Source organism: Nansenia antarctica (assembly GCF_963989245.1).
Source record: "Nansenia antarctica genome assembly, chromosome: 9".
NCBI lineage: Eukaryota > Metazoa > Chordata > Actinopteri > Argentiniformes > Microstomatidae > Nansenia > Nansenia antarctica.
In genome coordinates, this window is record NC_137679.1 from 1,891,945 (window position 1) to 1,912,196 (window position 20,252).

Below are 20,252 nucleotides of genomic sequence, written 5' to 3' on the forward strand. Positions count from 1 at the left end.
TCTGAAAATTAGATTAGATTAGATTCACTTTGTCATTACATAGTACAAGACAATGCAACAAAATGATTGTGTGTCTAACCAGAAGTGTAACAAAAAGCAATTATATTGCAGTGATAAGTAGCAGTATTTACAGCAATCTGTACAGTAAAGTGCAAACGGTAGCATGACGTGCAATGACATACCGGGCCCTATTATGCACTTCTTAACTTGCCGTCTTAAGTGTTAATTAAGACGCACCGCCAGGTTAAGACCTACCGCCACCCTTATTATGCGCTTCATACGCGCTACTGCTATTATGCAGGTGTCGATAGGCGCCCACACATAAGACGTAAAACTCCCGTGCATATATTGCTCATTGTGGGAGTGTTCATATGTTAATTAAGTGCACTAGGCGCCCCTGCTATTATGCGATCTGACTTTGCTCCTATCGCTAAGAAGTGGTTTGAAAAGTTCTTAAGTTTAGACTTCATGCACGTTTTGAAACACGAGCGCGCCTCCGCGGTTTGCGCATGCATGTGGGCACACATGAACACGCACGTGGCTCCACGGCAAGACGTCAATTACGATCACAGTATAAATGCTTTATTTCAGAAGGGAGAGGCAGAGAAGCGCGCTGACCTCCTTCTTAGGACTTCCATAATAGCATAGCGCTAATGACTCAACGCAGCCGGTTCTTAAAGGGAATGGCACCTGGCACGCTGATTGGGTTGATTGAGAAGACGCCCAAAACACACCCATGACTAATTTCTTTGCTTAGCGCCGGGTTTTAGGTGCCCACTACAGCACGCATAATAGCAAAGTGGCCTTGACCACGCCTCCACGTCTTAAGTTTAGATCTACCGCCTCGTCTTATTGATGAAGTGCATAATAGGGCCCACCATGTCATACAATTGATTGATTGATTGATTATACTTTATTGTCCCCGAGGGGAAACTTGTCTTGGGCATGGTACTTTCATGCTTCAAGTGCAACAGAGACGATACATACAACATACAGTAGACAAAGTAAACAACAGGACAGCAACAAACATTGAGTGACATTGGCAGCAGTTTCCACCTGGACATGGCATCATTTGGTATAAATATATATTGCACATAACCCTTCAAGTGGTGTTTTCGAATATTGCACATGGCCCTTTCAAGTGGTGTCTAAGATAAAGTGCAGGTGCTGGTGATCATGTCCTAATCATCGTTTCTGCTTGAGCGAATTGATTAGTTTAATGGAGAATGGGACAAATGATAGTTTTAAGAGCTTATAATTACATCTTGGCATGCGAAGCCTTCTACCTAGAGGGAGAACTTCGTATTCTGTGGAGAGCGGATGTTGGGGGTCTGCGATGATCTTATTAGCCTTGTCCAGGACAGTTTTTTCATATAGTTTATTTAGGATCACATAGTCTCTTTCACCTACAATTTTCATGGCTGTTTTGTGAATGCTGAGAAGTCTGTTTTTTTGTTGTACAGTTAAGTCACAATGGTGACTGGATGTATATGTTCAGTGGTATATATAAATTGAGATCATATACAATGTGCAATTGTACAGGCTATGATGCATATGATGCATATATGATAAATATATCGTAAAATGTAAAAAATAAATATATATAATAAAATCTTTTTGAAAATCTAAACCAGTTACCTGTCCTTCTGAGCCGTCTGCCGTCACCATGGTGACCTGGTGAGCCCCGTGGGACGTCAGCTCGTGGGCCGGGATGGTTATGGTGGTGCCCTCTTGCGTTACCATGGTGATCGTGCCTCCCATAGCGTGCAGATCCGCCTCTGAGATGCTGACCTGCAGTGTGACAGACCACATTATACAACAGTTAGTTCCGACCAAGTAATTTGATTGGACAAGAGGCATTCCATGAGTGCCGATATACAGTATAACAGCACTGGGACCTTTAACTGTATGTATCACTCCGCCGCACAGATGTTCTATTAAATGACCGTTAATTAGACTACATTAACGGTCGTTATCTATCAGATTATCTATCAGTGTGTTGGTTTCAAACAAAGATGGATATATTTCCAAATATAACATTTGAGTTAAATTATGAATGGTCATCAGAAGAGGACGAATGTGTTTTGCAGGTCTGAAAGCTAAATAGTTACTGGAGACCATCAGACCACCGAGAACAGGAAATGATGGAGTAATGTACTATCTGATGTCAACTCGTCTGAATCACATTCACACATTCACACATTCACACATTCACACATTCACCACCAAAGCGACTGTCAACCGAGTCATATTTCACCGGTTGCACAATAAATGGAAACGTACAGATAAATGTGCACGATACAAAGTAGCTAGCCTGCGGATTATAATATAATAAAGACGTCAGCTCATTCTCATGCTGTATGCATAGATCTGTACATATTAAAGTCTTTTTCATATATAAAAATATAAAAATGTAGGGCTAGGGTAAGATATAAATAAAGGGTTAGGGTTGTAAATAAAGTGTTTTTCATATATACAAATGGCCATTGCTTAAAAGGTTTTATACTGCATATCCCTATCAATATAAATAAGAAACAAGATCACTCAGATTTTCTCTTCTAATCGAAGATAGTCTTTTTTTTTTCTCTCCTCAATTTGCTAAATATTCCGCTATTTGCTAATAATTCGCAAAGTAGGTCTCTGATCTGCGATACGCTCTGCCAGGAAGGGGGAAGTAATCATGAAGAAAACGCTGAGCGCGGCATGTGAACCCCGGCTGTGTTCCTGCTCAGGATCCCCACGTCACAATCCGTATGAGGTAAAGCATCACTTCAGTCTGCCGTGCCCACAGACTGGAATAAACTACAAAAAAACTTCAAACGTGGTCAAACTCACCTCCAAATCAGCCTTCAAGAACTCACTCAGACACTTTTAACGACAGAATTGCTTCTAAACCAGGACCCGTCCCCTGTCTCCCGTCCCCTGTCCTCTGTCCCTTGTCCCCTGTCCCCTGTCTCCTGTCCTCTGTCCCCTGTCCCCCGTCCTCTGTCCCCCATCCTCTGTCCCTTGTCCCCTGTCCCCTGTCCTCTGTCCCCTGTCCTCTGTCCCTTGTCCCCTGTCCCCTGTCTCCTGTCTCCTGTCTCCTGTCCCTTGTCCCCTGTCCCCTGTCTCCTGTCTCCTGTCCTCTGTCCCCTGTCCCCTGTCCCCCGTCCCCTGTCCTCTGTCCCCCGTCCTCTGTCCTCTGTCCCCTGTCCCCTGCCCCCTGCTCGCCTGCTGTTGGTTGTTTGTTGGTCTGATTTGTCCTCTTGGCTTATAACGGTTCCTGTTCTCTGCTCTGTTCTGTCTTGTCATGTTTAATGTGTTTTAACTTTTGTATTTCTTTTACCCCCTACTAACCCCATACCGCCTCAAAACGGCTGTGCCTTTTGCCAGGTCGGCATTGTAAATAAGAATCTGTTCTTAATCGTCTTACCTGGTTAAATAAAGGTGAAATAACTAACTAAATGTCCCACCTGCTGCGTGCCGTCCTGGGTGAAGAGGGCCAGGTGCTGCTGGCCCAGGACCTCCGGGGTCCCCACGGACACCTGCTCTGACCCCGAGTCCTCCCCCTCCACGATGGTCGTTGTGTAGGTGATGGAAGGGTCGTCGATGGCATCTGAGACAGACAGACAGATTGATACGTTTGTTACGTTTGACTGTCTGTCTTTCATGTGAAGAATATCCATGAATGAATGAATAGTCCTTCTCACTATGGTGATGATTAACGGGGATCCGTTTAAACAAACAAATAAACAGCAACACACAAATCAGGGTTAAGCCTTAGGAAGTAAATGGTAAAATGGTAAATGGACTGATCTTATATAGCGCCTTTTTTGCTGCTCCAAAGCTGCTCCAAAGCGCTTTACAACGGCCTCTCATTCACCCGTTCACAATTTTGGGGTTCAGTGTCTTGCCCAAGGACACTTCGACATGTGGCCAGCCGGGGCTCGAACCGCCGATCTGCCAACCTTGTGATCATTAGGCGGCGACTCTACCTCCTGCGACACAGCCGCCCCTAAAGTTATCTATGAATGAAGGAGTGCAGTGTCGGCGATGTGCCGTATCCAAATCAACTATCCTCATGGTTTACTCTCCGTCTCCTATCCGTCAGCGTTAGCTCAAAGTGTTCCTCGTCGCGATCTTTTTCTAAATCAAAAGACTGTGCTCTATTTTTAGCAACAAAACGTGTTAAGCGGTGAACCCTCAGTAAAAACAGGCCTGACAGTTCAAGCCCCATGTCCCTCTGCCCCAAGAGCAGTAGAGATCAGAGAGAGCAGTAAGCAGGCTGCAAGCTATCAAGTTATACTGTATGTACATAATTCACCTGTGTGTTTTGTACCCGGGGTACGGACCTATCGCTAAGCCACGGCCCCTTTGAAAACTCGGACAAACAAACAGTTTGGGGCGTGGCTTAGCGATAGGTCCATTGTATGTGGGCGCTTTAAGACTGGTCACAAGGTTGTGACTTGGGAGGAAGTACGTAGCATAGAAGGAAGTGTTGCCTTCATAACTTGTCAACAGTGAATAATTTGTTCTATTCTGCCGTGGCCTGGACCCAATGAGTTGGCAGAAACTCAGGCCCAGCCCGGCACCATCCAAGTCTGGGCTAAAACTGAAAGCGCTAGTGGCGCTTTTCCACCACCGTACCGTACCGTGTGAGCCCGGTTTGTTTCGCTTTCTCCACTGCCAACCGAGCCGTACCAAGTACCCTTGCCTTTTTTAGTTCCGCTTCGAGAGGGGTAGCGCAAGGTACATTCCGTGCCAGGCTGTGTGTGACGTGTGACGCTGCAGACCGTTGATTGGTCAATGGAAATCGTCACAACATCGTCATCCCATGTTTATGAGAGTTCACCGCTAACCGCCATTTTTTAAATACACACCAACAGTTTTCGCTCTCGGGGAAAAATGTAATTTCCTTTTTCTGTAATTACTTTATTAATAAAGACTTGAAAAATGATGATAATCATCTTATTATCGTGCCGTGCCGGTCCGGTCTGGAAAAGCGCCATAACACACAAACACACACACACACACACACACACACAGACACACAGACACACACGCACACACCTGTGGGCTGCTCGAAATAGGCCTCCTGCTCCTCTTCGATGGGCTCTGTGTCGTTGTGTGCGGTGCGTTTGTGCATGGCCAGCGTGGAGATCTGCTTGTAGGTCTTCCCACAGTGGTTGCAGTTGTAGGGCTTGCAGGGCGTGTGCACCACGTGGTGCTTGTACAGGCTGGAGTACTCTGTGAAGCGCTTGTCACACCCGGGGACGGTGCACACGTACGGCTTCTCTCCTGAAACACACCAGACACGTTTTATAATGACAAAATATGACCCATACACCTTAACTGTCCCTCCTGAGACATCTACTACCCCCCAGCACTGTGTCTCCTGAGACATCTACTACCCCCCAGCACTGTGTCTCCTGAGACATCTACTACCCCCCAGCACTGTGTCTCCTGAGACATCTACTACCCCCCAGCACTGCTCCTCCTGAGACATCTACTACCCCCCAGCACTGTGTCTCCTGAGACATCTACTACCCCCCTGCACTGCTCCTCCTGAGACATCTACTAGCCCCCAGCACTGCTCCTCCTGAGACATCTACTACCCCCCAGCACTGTGTCTCCTGAGACATCTACTACCCCCCAGCACTGCTCCTCCTGAGACATCTACTACCCCCCAGCACTGTGTCTCCTGAGACATCTACTACCCCCCAGCACTGTGTCTCCTGAGACATCTACTACCCCCCAGCACTGCTCCTCCTGAGACATCTACTACCCCCCAGCACTGCGTCTCCTGAGACATCTACTACCCCCCAGCACTGTGTCTCCTGAGACATCTACTACCCCCCAGCACTGTGTCTCCTGAGACATCTACTACCCCCCAGCACTGTGTCTCCTGAGACATCTACTACCCCCCAGCACTGTGTCTCCTGAGACATCTACTACCCCCCAGCACTGCTCCTCCTGAGACATCTACTACCCCCCAGCACTGTGTCTCCTGAGACACCTACTACCCCCCAGCACTGTGTCTCCTGAGACATCTACTACCCCCCAGCACTGTGTCTCCTGAGACATCTACTACCCCCCAGCACTGCGTCTCCTGAGACATCTACTACCCCCCAGCACTGTGTCTCCTGAGACATCTACTACCCCCCCAGCACTGTGTCTCCTGAGACATCTACTACCCCCCAGCACTGCGTCTCCTGAGACATCTACTACCCCCAGCACTGTGTCTCCTGAGACATCTACTACCCCCCAGCACTGTGTCTCCTGAGACATCTACTACCCCCCAGCACTGTGTCTCCTGAGACATCTACTACCCCCCAGCACTGTGTCTCCTGAGACATCTACTACCCCCCAGCACTGCGTCTCCTGAGACATCTACTACCCCCCCCAGCACTGCGTCTCCTGAGACATCTACTACCCCCCAGCACTGTGTCTCCTGAGACACCCGCTTTTCCCCTTTACTGTGTCCCCTAAAACTTCTATTGCCCCCCTTGTACGGTTTCTCTGTTTCTCCAGTGTCTATATATATCTAAAAAATTTAAAAAATGTTTTTAAAAAAGGCTAGGTTTAGAAGGTTTAGAAGGTTTTTCCTTCCATCACTGAGACTGCCAATGGCCCCGGGCCTGAGCTGGATTACTCTTCCTGCTACGACTGGTGGACTGATGATTCACTTGCTTAGTCAAATGTATCGATTGTAAGTCGCTTTGGAATAAAGCGTCTGCTAAATGCCAAACATTTGCCATTTGCAAATTGAGAGTCCTTATAGCAGAGGAAATTATTACCGTATGTTATTAAACGGGATGTTTTGGTGGCCAGGGATCGGTAGCGCCGTCCAGACTGTATTTTAGTTTTAGTTTAGTTTATTTATTTAGCACACAAGAGATTGTGCAAGGAGGGAACGAAGCCCAGAAGGCTTGTACATAGTTCCACTCCCGTCAATATCAATGTTTCAAATAAACATCAAGGAACATTTAATGTCAATAAGAGAAAAAAACCACAAACAAAATCATATCCATCGGGCAGAAAGGTAGGATAGCATATACAAACACACAAGACAAAAAAAAAAAAACTGAAAATAGATACAAGGATAGTAAGATTAGTAAAAAAATAAACATAGATTTCCATCTTGCCCACCTTTCAACAGGAAAAGCACTACGATATAAAATGAACAGCTCATTGACATAACGAAATTAGATATTTTTTCAGTTGCTTTCTGAAAGCCGATCGAGGTGTTGATCTCAGTGGCGAGCTCAAGGTGTTCCAGATTCTCGGACCTCTATAACAAATGTTGAATTGGTGGCTAGAAGTTCGACAGAAAGGTAAGTGGAGGTCATTATTGAATCGTGTTGGATAAGAGTGGATGTCTGATGAGAAAATAAAGAAACTATGGAAAGTAGAAGGAAGATCTTGCTTGTTGTTGATGAATTTGTGTATGAATAAGCATGTTTGAAAAATATTCAGTTTATTAATGGGTAATAATGAATATTTCCTAAATAGTGGTGCAGATGGTTCGAATCTGTTAGAGTGAGAGATCATCCTTAGGAACCTCTTCTGGATAACAAGTAATTTGTTGAGGTATGAAGGATAAGTAGCAGCCCAGACTATATTACAGTAGTTGATGTAAGGAAATAAGAAGCTATACAAGGTTAAGTGAGCAGAGGAGTGGATCAGGGGGCAGACCCTTCTCATTATACCAAGCATCTTCATGGATCTCTTGCACACATGATCGATGTGATTATTCCAGTTTAAACCTTCGTCAACAATGACACCTAGGAATTTAGTATGTTGAACTTTAATAATGATGGTTCCATTGATTGATATTTTAGCGTCATCTTTGGAGTAGCACTTGTTTTTGTTGCAAAAGATCATGAAATTACATTTTTTTACATTGAGGGTTAACTTATTCAGTTGGAACCAGTTAAAGGCAATTGATAGTTCTTCATTTACACATTCAATCAAAGACTTGAAGTCTTCATGTACAGCTATAAGGTTGGTATCGTCAGCGAATAATATGGGGAGAAGGTTTTTGCAAGACATAGACATTTCTTCTTCTGTCTTACGGAAGAACATTTTGTCTTAAAGTCAAAATGTTTTAGTTTCAGTTTCAAATGTTGTAATAACTCTGACAAAACATTTTGACTTCTTCTTCTTTTAGATTTTTCTTTTCTAAAAGAAGAAGAAGAAGTCAAACTGTTTTGTCAGAGTTATTACAACATTTGAAACTGAAACTGAAACTAAAACATTTTGACTTCCTCTTCTTCCGTAAGACAGAAGAAGAAATACAGTCTGGGTGGCGCTACCGATCCCTGGCCACCAAAACATCCCGTTTCCAAAACAGTTTTTTTCTCCCCTCTGCTATAAGGACTCAACACCTGACTCACTGCACTAACCCTGCCAGATGTCCTGCACTTTATAAGTTGTAAATATTGACTATGATTTTGTCTTGTGGTTATGTGTGTACATTGTCCAGTGTGATAGTCATGTGTAATGTGTGTATGTTTGACGTATTTGACACTGCTGTATTGAGTTTTTTCCATCTGTACCGACAACAAATTCCATCCGTCCGTCCGTCCGTCCGTCCGTCCATCCATCCATCCATCCATCCATCTATTTATCCATCCATCCATCCATTCATCCATCCATCCATTTATCCATCCATCCATCCATTCATCCATCCATCCATCCATCCATCCATCCATCCATCCATCCATCCATCCATCCATCCATCCATCGGTACTTACCTGTGTGTATCCTCATGTGGTTCTTGTAGTTCGTCGCGCTAGCGAACGATCGACCGCAGCTGGGCTCAGAGCAGTAGTACGGGCGCTCTCCAGTGTGTGTACGGATGTGGACTTTGCGGATGTTGGAGGTGGTGAACGACCGGCCGCAACCCTCGACGGAACATTTGAAAGGCTTCTCTCCTGAGAACAACAACCGGATATTATAAGATCAGAAGATTTAGAAGAGACATAAGAGAGCAAGACCTGTAAACCCTGCATGACCTGCCGACCTGCCCCTCCTCCCCCCTTCCTACCCTCCAACTCCCTACCGTATCCTCCTTTCCTACCCTCAACCCCCCACATGCACAAGCACACACACACAACTCCAGAGGACCACAACGGAAATAAATCCTAGGACTGTATTGTGTGCTCATCCCTCGACAGCCCATGGAAGTGTGACATATGGCACTGATAATACCTTTTTATGTACATCTCATGATTGTCAAATAAAAACTAACTAACTGAACACAGTGGTGTGTATTTAACCTAATAGGGGGGAGATCGAAAGAAAGACATTGGGGCAGAGAACACAAAGGTTCACCAGTATACAAGTGTGTTTCCCAGTATTTGCATTACCAGTGTACCACTTTTAAACTGAAATCATGGCTGATAGATAACCAATCATGTGACCACTGACCACATAGCGCCAAAAATGTTTTCTTTCTTTTATTTTTTATGATGTCATGTTTGATGTCATGTCTTCCTGAGTGTTAAGTGTGATGTTTTTCTTTCCTGTAGTTCTGTTTCATGTGATATTTTTATGTCCTGTAGTTTCTGTTTTAAATTGTTTATAACACCTGAGGCCGTATTTCCCCTGTGGATTTACCTGCCCAGGGACTGCTGATGTCATTCAGCTACTCAGCTAATTCAGGGAGAGTCAATGACCGTCCGTTGTCGCTTTGAAATAAACAAATAAATAAAAGAAACATTATATTGTACCAACCTGTGTGTGTCCTCGTGTGCTTCTGGAGGTCTCCGGACGTTTTGAAAGACTTGTGGCATTTGAGCTCCTGGCAGCGGTAAGGCTTCTCCCCGGTGTGGGTGCGAGAGTGACTCTTCAGCCCGTACCCTGGAGAAGACCCGCAACAACAACAACAACAACAACAACAACAACAACAAATCGTGACGTTAGAATTATAAGGTTCTATCTCCATGTTTGTCAAAATTGAGATTTTTTTTTTACATAATCTGATCCATTAGGTGTTTATTAATGCCTGTGTGGTGTTATTTTAAAAATGTTGACATTTCTGAGTTAGTAATTCATAAAATACAAAGGTTCCATCTCACAGAACATAATGGAATGTAAAAACGTTGACGCTCAAATATCTCTGAACGACCCTAGACGGAGATGGAACCTTATCATTCTAAGCTCACGAAAAGACAGAATAATTAGCCAATCCCATTGTAACCAACCACAAGGTGGAAAAAACCAGCAAGGTTGTGTGACCGTGAGAAGAGTGAGAGCCCTCACAGTAGCTTGCTACCTGTAGCAAATCTCTTCTCACAGCCGGCGTGTTCACAGACATAGGGCTTGTCTCCAGTGTGGGACCTCTCGTGTACCTATGGGAAAGACAAACACAGATGTTTGACCACAAACAAACAAACAAACAAACAAACAAAAAGACACTCGCCTGAAGATACTTGTATCATGGCCTGTGGTGGTCCAGTGGTCTAGCACCACGGTCTACAGTGCACACATTACGCCCATGTCGGCATGGGCACACACGCACACACGCCACACACAACACACGCACACACACTCTCACACACACGCGCACACACACCACACCCCACCCCCACACCGCCCCCCACCCCCCCATACACACACCCACACACCCCTACACCCCCCCCCCCCACACACACACACCCACCCCCACACACCCCCCCACCCCAACACCCCCCCACACCCCCCCACACCCCCCACACCCCAGGGCCTTGCCTTCAGGTGGTGAGCCGTGGTGTAGAGTTTCCCTACACCCCCCCCCCCCCCCCCCACACACGCAGGGCCTTGCCTTCAGGTGGTGAGCGGTGGTGTAGAGTTTCCCGCAGCCCTCGTGGTCGCAGCGGAACGACTTCTCGCCCACGTGTGAGACCCTCCCCGGCCGGCCCTCATGGCCCTGCAGCACGATCTGGACACACAGAGGTCACATGACGTCACACAGCCAACCAGGGGGGAGGAGAGAGGGTCACATGACATGTTTATGTTTATTTTACGTCGCACACATTCAGAAGGTAAATGGTAAACGGACTGCACTTATATAGCTATGCCTTTATCCAAAGCGCTTTACAACGGCCTCTCGTTCACCCATTCACACACCAATGGCGGCAAGCTACCATGCAAGGCGCCGGCCCGCTCACTGGGAGCAATTTGGGGTTCAGTGTCTTGCCCAAGGACACTTCGACATGTGGCCAGCCAGGGCTCGAACCGCCGATCTGCCAACCTTATGATCATTAGACGGCGGCTCCTCTACCTCCTGAGACACGCCCCCTCTCTTAAGAGTCTTTTGAAACAATTCATAGAGGAACTGTTTCTTGCCAGATGAGAAAAGCCATTCCATAACTTTGCGCCTCTTAATCTGATTGAGAATTGACCTCGACAAGTCAGAAAACATCACACAGCCAACCAGGGAGGAGGAGATGGGTCACATGACGTCAAACAGCCAACCAGGGAGGAGAAGGGGCGGCTGTGTCTCAGGAGGTAGAGGAGCTGCCGTCTAATGATCGCAAGGTTGGCAGATCGGCGGTTCGAGCCTCGGCTGGCCACATGTCGAAGTGTCCTTGGGCAAGACACTGAACCCCAAATTGCTCCCAGTGAGCAGGGCCGGCCGGCGCCTCGCATGGTAGCTTGCCGCCATTGGTGTGTGAATGTGTGTGTGTGAATGGGTGAACGAGAGGCCGTTGTAAAGCGCTTTGGATAAAGGCATAGCTATATAAGTGCAGTCTGTTTACCATTTAGAAGGGTCGCCACAGAGATGCAGTCAAGTCACAGTTACCTCACCTGCATGTGTATGCCGTTGTCAGTCTCACCTCTGGCGTACAGCGCACTCTCCACATTCTCCACCTGGGGGGGGGGAAGCAAACTGTGACTCATTCCACCATTACTATCATGTCAATCAGTGGTAACCTTTTGGCTACACCTTAACTGCTCCTCCTGAGACATCTACTACCCCCCCAGCACTGTGTCTCCTGAGACATCTACTACCCCCCCAGCACTGTCCCTCCTGAGACATCTACTACCCCCCAGCACTGTGTCTCCTGAGACATCTACTACCCCCCAGCACTGTGTCTCCTGAGACATCTACTACCCCCCAGCACTGTGTCTCCTGAGACATCTACTACCCCCCAGCACTGTGTCTCCTGAGACATCTACTACCCCCCAGCACTGTGTCTCCTGAGACATCTACTACCCCCCAGCACTGTGTCTCCTGAGACATCTACTACCCCCCAGCACTGTGTCTCCTGAGACATCTACTACCCCCCAGCACTGTGTCTCCTGAGACATCTACTACCCCCCAGCACTGCGTCTCCTGAGACATCTACTACCCCCCAGCACTGTGTCTCCTGAGACATCTACTACCCACCCAGCACTGTGTCTCCTGAGACATCTACTACCCCCCAGCACTGTGTCTCCTGAGACATCTACTACCCCCCAACACTGTGTCTCCTGAGACATCTACTACCCCCCAGCACTGTGTCTCCTGAGACATCTACTACCCCCCAGCACTGTGTCTCCTGAGACATCTACTACCCCCCAGCACTGTGTCTCCTGAGACATCTACTACCCCCCCAGCACTGTGTCTCCTGAGACATCTACTACTCCCCAGCACTGTGTCTCCTAAGAGCTCTACTTCCCCCCCCCTTGTACGGTCTCTCCAACAAACAAACAAAAATCTTTCTTCTTCTATCACGGAGACTGCCAATGGCCCCGGGCCTGAGCTGGATTACTCTTCCTGCTACGACTGGTGGACTGATGATTCACTTGCTTAGTCAAATGTATCGATTATAAGTCGCTTTGGAATAAGGCGTCTGTCTGCTAAATGACTTTTTTTTTTTAAACAATAGCAGATCAGCTAGCCATGTCAGACGTGATGACATCACTCCCATCGCTACCTTGGTGGCGTGATGGTGAAAAGCTTCTAGACTGAATATTCTTGTCATCTTTAAAAAACAAAACAAAAAAAAAACATGTCTATTACTTGGCTGTGGTAAATCAGAAATCAGAAATGTGCCAACTCCCGCCATTGTAAGTCATTGAATGTCATTCAGTCACGGTCGGTCAGGCAGTCAGTCGCTGTCAGTGAAGCGTTGTTTGTTTGTCCGTCCGAGTTTTCAAAGGGTTAGCTTAGGCTTAGCGATAGGTCCATGGTTCTGGTTCTGGTTCTGACCTTGGTGGCGTACTGCCCCAGCACGCTGATGGCCTCTTGGTCCATCCCCCCCGGGTCGGCTTGCAGGTCAGAGATGGTGCCGTCGGCCTGGATGGCCAGGATGGTGCTGGCCTGGGGCATGTGCACCGTGTGCTGGATGTAGGCCGTGCTGCCGTCCTCCAGCTGCACCGCCTGCAGGGAGCTCTGGTCGTACGTCTCTGGGAGGGCCGGGAGGGGACGAGGCGGGGTCAGGTCAGAGACAAAACGTTATGGGGGTATATACAGGAATCTTGAGGTTCATTTGAAAGTGACAGTTGGATCTAAGTGACAGTTTGATCTAAGTGACAGTTGACACTAGAACAGCCGTGTCTATGTTACCTACTCAGGGTATATACAGGAATCTTGAGGTTCATTTCAATACCTTTCTAAGACTTTTTAAAGACCCTGTCAAGAGTTTTCCAGACCTCACCGCCACTTGGAGCTGTAAGCGTTTACATCAGTGACACCTTTACCTTAACAGTTTTAGTTTGCAATAGTGTGGACCACTATCATACAACACAATTTCCGGTTCATCTTAGTTTTTTAAAATAAAACTAATACATTCACAAACTTTTACTAAAGGTTTTTGGGACAAACTCTTTGGACAGAGTCTAATTCAGAAAAATACCAACAAAATTCAAGACCTCATAAAATCGTGATAAGACTTTTTAATAAGGGTCTTGATTTTCCCAAAATTGATTTATCAACTTTTAATACTTTTCAAGACACCTGATTATGGACTGCACTTATATAGCGCCTTATTCCAAAGCGCTTTACAACGGCCTCTCATTCACCCATTCACACACCAATGAAGAGGTAGGCAAGCTACCATGCAAGGCGCCGGCCGGCCCGCTCATTGGGAGCAATTTTGGGGTTCAGTGTCTTGCCCAAGGACACACTGACATGTGGCCAGCCGGGGCTCGAAGAGCCGATCTGCCGACCTTGCGATCATTAGACGCCGACTCTACCTCCTGAGCCACAGCCTCCCCACAAACATTAGCTGCTATACCTGGGTGGTTCATGTAGCTGAGACATTAGCTACTAGCTGGGTTTGGGTTGTTTATTTGTTTGGTTATTAAGGGGCAGGTTTGGAATTGGTCCAAAGCAATATTCATTTTGAGAACAAGCTGGTCATCCAAAAGTTTCTATATCATTAGCCTCGTAGCATAATGGCCTAAGTCATGCTTCACTTGTGGTCAGCCGAGCCATCTTTGTATGTAGTGTCAAAAATGCCTCAATGTCAAAGAGATGACTTGGGCAGATAGTGATGTTGGAATGTAACAAGCATTCTGATAGGCTGATGTCATAGAGGCAATAATGCCCAGTGAATCAGCAGTGTTAGGAGAGGAGAGTTAGTCAGTTATCTCAATTTGACTTTATAGGCAGTTATGCTATGAGGTTAACGATATCTAACAGTGTTTACCTTTGGGTGCGTGGATGTAGGCTGTGGTTCCATCTTCCAGCTGGACAGCCTGTCCATCCTCAAGCTGCAGACTGTCTCCTCCTGCAACATAACAAAAATGATACAACAGTTAGTTCCGACCAAGTAATTTGATTGGACAAGAGGCATTCCATGAGTGCCGATATACAGTATAACAGCACTGGGACTTTTAACTATATGCATCACTCCGAAATGACCGTTAATACAAAGTAGCTAGCCTGCAGATGTTTGTGTTCAGGTTACTAGGCAACAGTCCAGTTGCGGAACAATTCTTTGTTGACGGAGCCAAAATAAATGATTAAATAAACAAACAAATCATAATCTGTTGTCACTTATTACTGTTAACTAATAAATCGCTCTGTAGAACTGTTGTATAAAAGCAATATCACACTCGAGGTTGTGCTGTTATACTGAATATCAGCACGGCTGTGATTGGGTCGTAGGTACGAGGCCGCAGGCCGAGTAGGAAGACAATGTGTGATATTGCTTAAACAACATTCAAAATGGCACACACAGTACACGAATGCTGTCATGTTGTTGTCACTTTGCACGCAAGACAGCTTTTACTGCAAACAGAATGTTCCTGTCTACATAATACGGTGCCTTTATCCAAACTCACACAACAGCAAATGTAGGCAGTATTGACATGTGCTAAACACCACAGCCTTACTTAAAAGGAGCCAGGGTGTAGGTTTGTTAGAGATCTACCACCTCTGGTCACTCCGGAGAAATTCAGTTTCAAGTTCCAAACAACAACGTCCTTCCAATTAATAATAATATAACCCCCCCCCCCCCCAAATGGAGTGTCAAACATTAGCTGTTGTATTTCTGCATGCACACACACACACGCGCACGCACACACACACACACGCACACACACACACACGCACACACACGCACGCACGCATGCACGCACGCACGATTCGAAGAGGTGGTCGCCAGAAATATGTTTGTATACAAACCGAGTATTGAGTTGAACTCTCTGTTTTAGAAAGCACTTTGGCAGGACAGAAAAGTTTCTTTCGGGGCGTCTCATTCCCTGATCGTTACAGATCAAACATCATTACAACCATTAGGAAGCTTTTAGAAAGCTTGGATGTTTACATGCTGGACATTTAAAGTTAGTTTTTTTTTACACAGCCTGAAGTAACTGTAGCAATTGTGGTCTACATTTCATTTATTTTCATAAATGTTTGGCATTTAGTAGACGCCTTATTCCAAAGAGACCAACATTAGACTAAGCAAGTGAATCATCAATCCACCAGTCGTAGCAGGAAGAGTAATCTAGCTCAGGCCAGGGGCCATTGGCAGTCGTCGTGATAGAAGATAGAAGTGATAGAAGATAGAAGCGATAGAAGATAGAAGATAGAAGCGATAGAAGATAGAAGTGATAGAAGATAGAAGGGATAGAAGATAGAAGCGATAGAAGATAGAAGGGATAGAAGATAGAAGCGATAGAAGATAGAAGGGATAGAAGATAGAAGCGATAGAAGATAGAAGGGATTGAAGATAGAAGCGATAGAAGATAGAAGGGAGAGAAGATAGAAGCGATAGAAGATAGAAGCGATAGAAGATAGAAGCGATAGAAGATAGAAGCGATAGAAGATAGAAGCGATAGAAGATAGAAGCGATAGAAGATAGAAGGGAGAGAAGATAGAAGCGATAGAAGATAGAAGGGAGAGAAGATAGAAGCGATAGAAGATAGAAGGGATAGAAGATAGAAGCGATAGAAGATAGAAGCGATAGAAGATAGAAGGGAGAGAAGATAGAAGCGATAGAAGATAGAAGGGAGAGAAGATAGAAGCGATAGAAGATAGAAGCGATAGAAGATAGAAGGGATAGAAGATAGAAGCATCCTTTACCTGCTTTAGGCATGGACACATGCTGGACGTACGCAGCAGACCCATCCTCCAGCTGGATCACCTGGCCGTCCATCAGCTGTCCGTCTGAAAAGGAAGCTGATCACCTCAGTTAGACTGACCTCTAACCAGGGCTGTGACCGGGTACCAACATGGCTGTGAACAGATGTTTTCTCTTTAATCACAGATCTTTAAATCAGTTTACCAAGTCTATTCACGGTAACCTTATTGTATTGTTTTAAATAGGACGGTTTAAAATAAGGAAGTTCCAGATGCAACTAAATGTGGTTTAATAGGACCAACGGTTTCAGTCGTAGGCTTTGTCAAGTCTTGCACACGCATCTATTCAATTAGCCTACCTGACTATTCGGTTGTTAAGTCTGACGTCAACCGTGACATTTAGCAATTTCCGGGTCGAAACCAGAAATTCCCTGCCCCAGAGTACCAGTGTACTACAGCGGTAGAATGACAGTTCAATCGTTTTTTAGACTCGGGTCTATTCATACAACAAGGGACACAGGAGCACTTTCACGTTTTCCCCATATTGTCAGCGTCTTTGAGCCTCGGAAAAGCGCTATACAAATATAATGAAATATTATTATTACTGAGGCATTTCGAAGAGAGCGCCTCAGCCAACTTTGGACCCGGAAACACGTCACGACTTAACCCTTGTGTGGTGTTCGGGTCAACCGGACCCGTTTTACATTTTTACTTGGTGAGAAATGGTACAAGAATACATTTGATCAATATGAAACTCCATGGCCTTGGCTTATTTTCTATGAAAAACATGTAAAAGTGAAAAAAAAATTTTTTTTACACATCCTACAATACCCCAACACATTTATGTCCTTCATAAGATCTTCGGGTCATTTAGGCCCGGATGCACAGAGACACACAGAAACATACACACACTCACACTGACACTCACTCACTCACACACCTCTGCTCTAGCTTTCCCGTGCCAAGAAGCCATCTGCTCTCGCACTTTTTACCCTTTGAAGTGCAACATTGTAAACATTTTTACATTTTCTTGCACTGTACAGAACGTATGCAGCAACTGCAAAAAGTACATTTGAGGTACACACACTGTCACATTCTGTGCTTCATGTGTTGTGTAGACAGGCATACCCATGCACACACAATTGTAGCCAGTGGTATTTCAGAATTATTTGGGATTTTTTAAGACATAATACTGTATTTCGACAGTGACAGTGAAAACAGTGTACATGTTTTGTGATTCAGCATTTACAGACATTTTTGAGAGATGTATTTCATAGCTATTGGCAAAAACAATCTTAGTTTGGTTCTTTCATTTCTATTCTTGTTCATCACCTGTATTTTCTTAACAGCTTTGATTATAATTAGATAAATGTGAAATTCAATTGAGAATATAAATTCAAAATAATAAACAGCAATGAAAACATTGTTTCATTGACATTTTTCCTAGATAAGTATGATTTATGACACCCAGGTCTTTATTATAGTGGATTTTATATTTTCAAAGTTAGGGGCATCATGTGCGTAAAAACGCTTCTACTCATCATGCTGTCGTTCGGCCCCACCTATTCCCAGGGGTCTGACACTTTGTGGGTTGTTACTTGTGTTACTTGTGTCCAGCCTCTCCAAAGGGCAGCCCCCTAGATCCACTAGAACAAAAGATATGCACTTTTGAATGTGTGCACAGTAGCTATTGTGCATTATTGGGTACAGTACCTGTTTGTGCCCACAGGAGGCGCCCTTTAATATTATGGGCTATTTTGGGGCTTTCTTGCGCCCTGAGTATACCCCCTTGTATGGGTCACCCTTGGAACTAGGAGCACCATGTCAAGACAAGTGCTTTTAAAACCCCAATTATGTCCCGGGTCAACTGGACCCGAACACTACGAAAGGGTCCAAAAAGTGAACATCACACAAATTAACAAACGAATATAATGGCTGTCTTGCACTGTGTGTGTGTATTTAAGACTTGAAGACAAAGGTGCAAGACAGCCATTATATAGTCAGGTAGGCTAATTGAATAAAGAAGTGTAGGTAAGACTTGACAAAGGCTACGGCCGAAACTGTTGGTCCGTTTAGTTGCATCTGGAACTTGAGTGTGCGGCTTCTACTTCTTTTAATTGGATGTTGTTCCGTTGCAGCTCACTTACATTTTCTGCGGTGTGCACTCTCTTCTTTTTCTATTAAAAATTAAACCATAACATTCTCTAATTTGGGATGTTGTGCGCAGCTTGGAAGGTGACGTTATGTGTGTGTGAAGGTGACGTGTGAATCAGTGTTAATGAAGAGGGCGACGCTCACCTTTGGAGTCATGCTGGATGTACGCAGTGGAGCCGTCAGCGAGCGTCACAGCCTGCAGACTCACTGTGTCCATACTCTCCATGTGATCACCGTCTACCAGGGACACAACCGTCAGCACAATACAACAGATACATACAACAGATACATACAACAGATACATACAACAGATACAAACAACAGATACAATACACCTCAAACAAATCAACTCAAAGTTTATTCGTGACACAGTCTGATCGTTTGGTCCGCATGTCGGCAACCAATCAAAATGTTCAGACTTTTCTTTTTGAAACACGGAACTACGTTTCAACACTGTTGAGAATCACAACACAAACTCTCTAGTCGAGCCAAAATACTGCAACACTGAAATGGATTGGGTGAGTAATCCCCCACTCCTAGTTAACTAGAACACTACTTTACATTGTCAGCAGGCTCACAAAACAAGCTGTGTTAGTTGACTAGCGATGTGTCGTTGATTTTCAACAACACGGAAATGTATTCACATTTTTCAGAATCTGATCATGACATCAGATCCCGATATGAGGACCAAAGCATTAGAACGTGTCACATTTGTCATATACACAGAATACAGCAGTGAACAGTGTTACATTAAATGCTTTGGGCAAGCTAGCTCCTCGCCAGTGCCACAATGAAGGAAGAACACAAACAACAACATCATGTAAACAACAAAGCCTAGTATGTTTTTAACGGAAGGTGCACAGTATAAGAATGTTATCATATGATAACGTTTTTTTAGGATTAATCGTTTTTATTCTTTTCAATAAACAAACAATGAACAGACATCCATCAAAAGTAACAGTTGACCATTGGACAATAAATTAAAAAGACGGCAAATAGACACAACAAAACATAATGGTGATGTAAAACTACAGCATTGTCTAACAGTTTACTTATAGCAGTTTCTTTCCACGTTTTACATATTGGAATATTGCTATTTATTGCTATTTACATGAGCTGGAATTGCCATTATTTCTCAATATATGAGATTGAGAAATGATATGTGATAAAGTGATAAACACCTTCTATTCTACTACCCTCTCTCTACCCCTCCACACCCACTCTGACCTCCCTAGGGTAGGGTCGCGACCCCTGACCTCACCTGCCACTGTGACGGCCTCGGCCAGACAGAGGGTGACCTGCTGGCCGTCTGCGTCCTGGTACTCCATGCCCTGGTCTCGGCTTATCTGGGCCAAGAGCATTTCTCACCTGCAAAAAAAACCCTGAAAAACACAGGGTCACCAACATTTACATTGACATTTACATTTTGGGCATTTAGCAGACGCCGTATTCCAAAGCGACTTACAATCGATACATTTGACTAAGCAAGTGAATCATCGTTTCACCAGTCGTAGCAGGAAGAGTAATCTAGCTCAGGCCAGGGGCCACTGGCAGTCGTCATGTTTTTTTATTTGTTATTATTATTTTTTATAGACACTGGAGAGATAGTGCTGGGGGGTAG

General features: G+C 45.1%; 1 protein-coding gene across 1 annotated transcript in view; it reads right to left on the reverse strand.

Moving 5' to 3' along the window:
- znf143b (zinc finger protein 143b) overlaps window positions 1-20,024 on the reverse strand; it is a 23,243-nt gene extending 3,219 nt beyond the window's left edge. The window contains exons 1-13 of the mRNA XM_080539407.1: window positions 19,893-20,024; window positions 18,776-18,868; window positions 16,481-16,576; window positions 14,601-14,681; window positions 13,160-13,356; window positions 11,773-11,835; window positions 10,787-10,903; window positions 10,259-10,334; window positions 9,718-9,843; window positions 8,736-8,915; window positions 5,050-5,277; window positions 3,453-3,595; window positions 1,639-1,791 (exon numbers count right to left, since the gene is read on the reverse strand). Of these exons, the coding sequence (XP_080395533.1) occupies window positions 1,639-1,791; window positions 3,453-3,595; window positions 5,050-5,277; window positions 8,736-8,915; window positions 9,718-9,843; window positions 10,259-10,334; window positions 10,787-10,903; window positions 11,773-11,835; window positions 13,160-13,356; window positions 14,601-14,681; window positions 16,481-16,576; window positions 18,776-18,868; window positions 19,893-19,992 (1,653 nt within the window). The 5' untranslated portion in view covers window positions 19,993-20,024. The remainder of the gene's footprint in view (window positions 1-1,638; window positions 1,792-3,452; window positions 3,596-5,049; window positions 5,278-8,735; window positions 8,916-9,717; window positions 9,844-10,258; window positions 10,335-10,786; window positions 10,904-11,772; window positions 11,836-13,159; window positions 13,357-14,600; window positions 14,682-16,480; window positions 16,577-18,775; window positions 18,869-19,892) is intronic.
- Window positions 20,025-20,252: the final 228 nt, after the last annotated feature.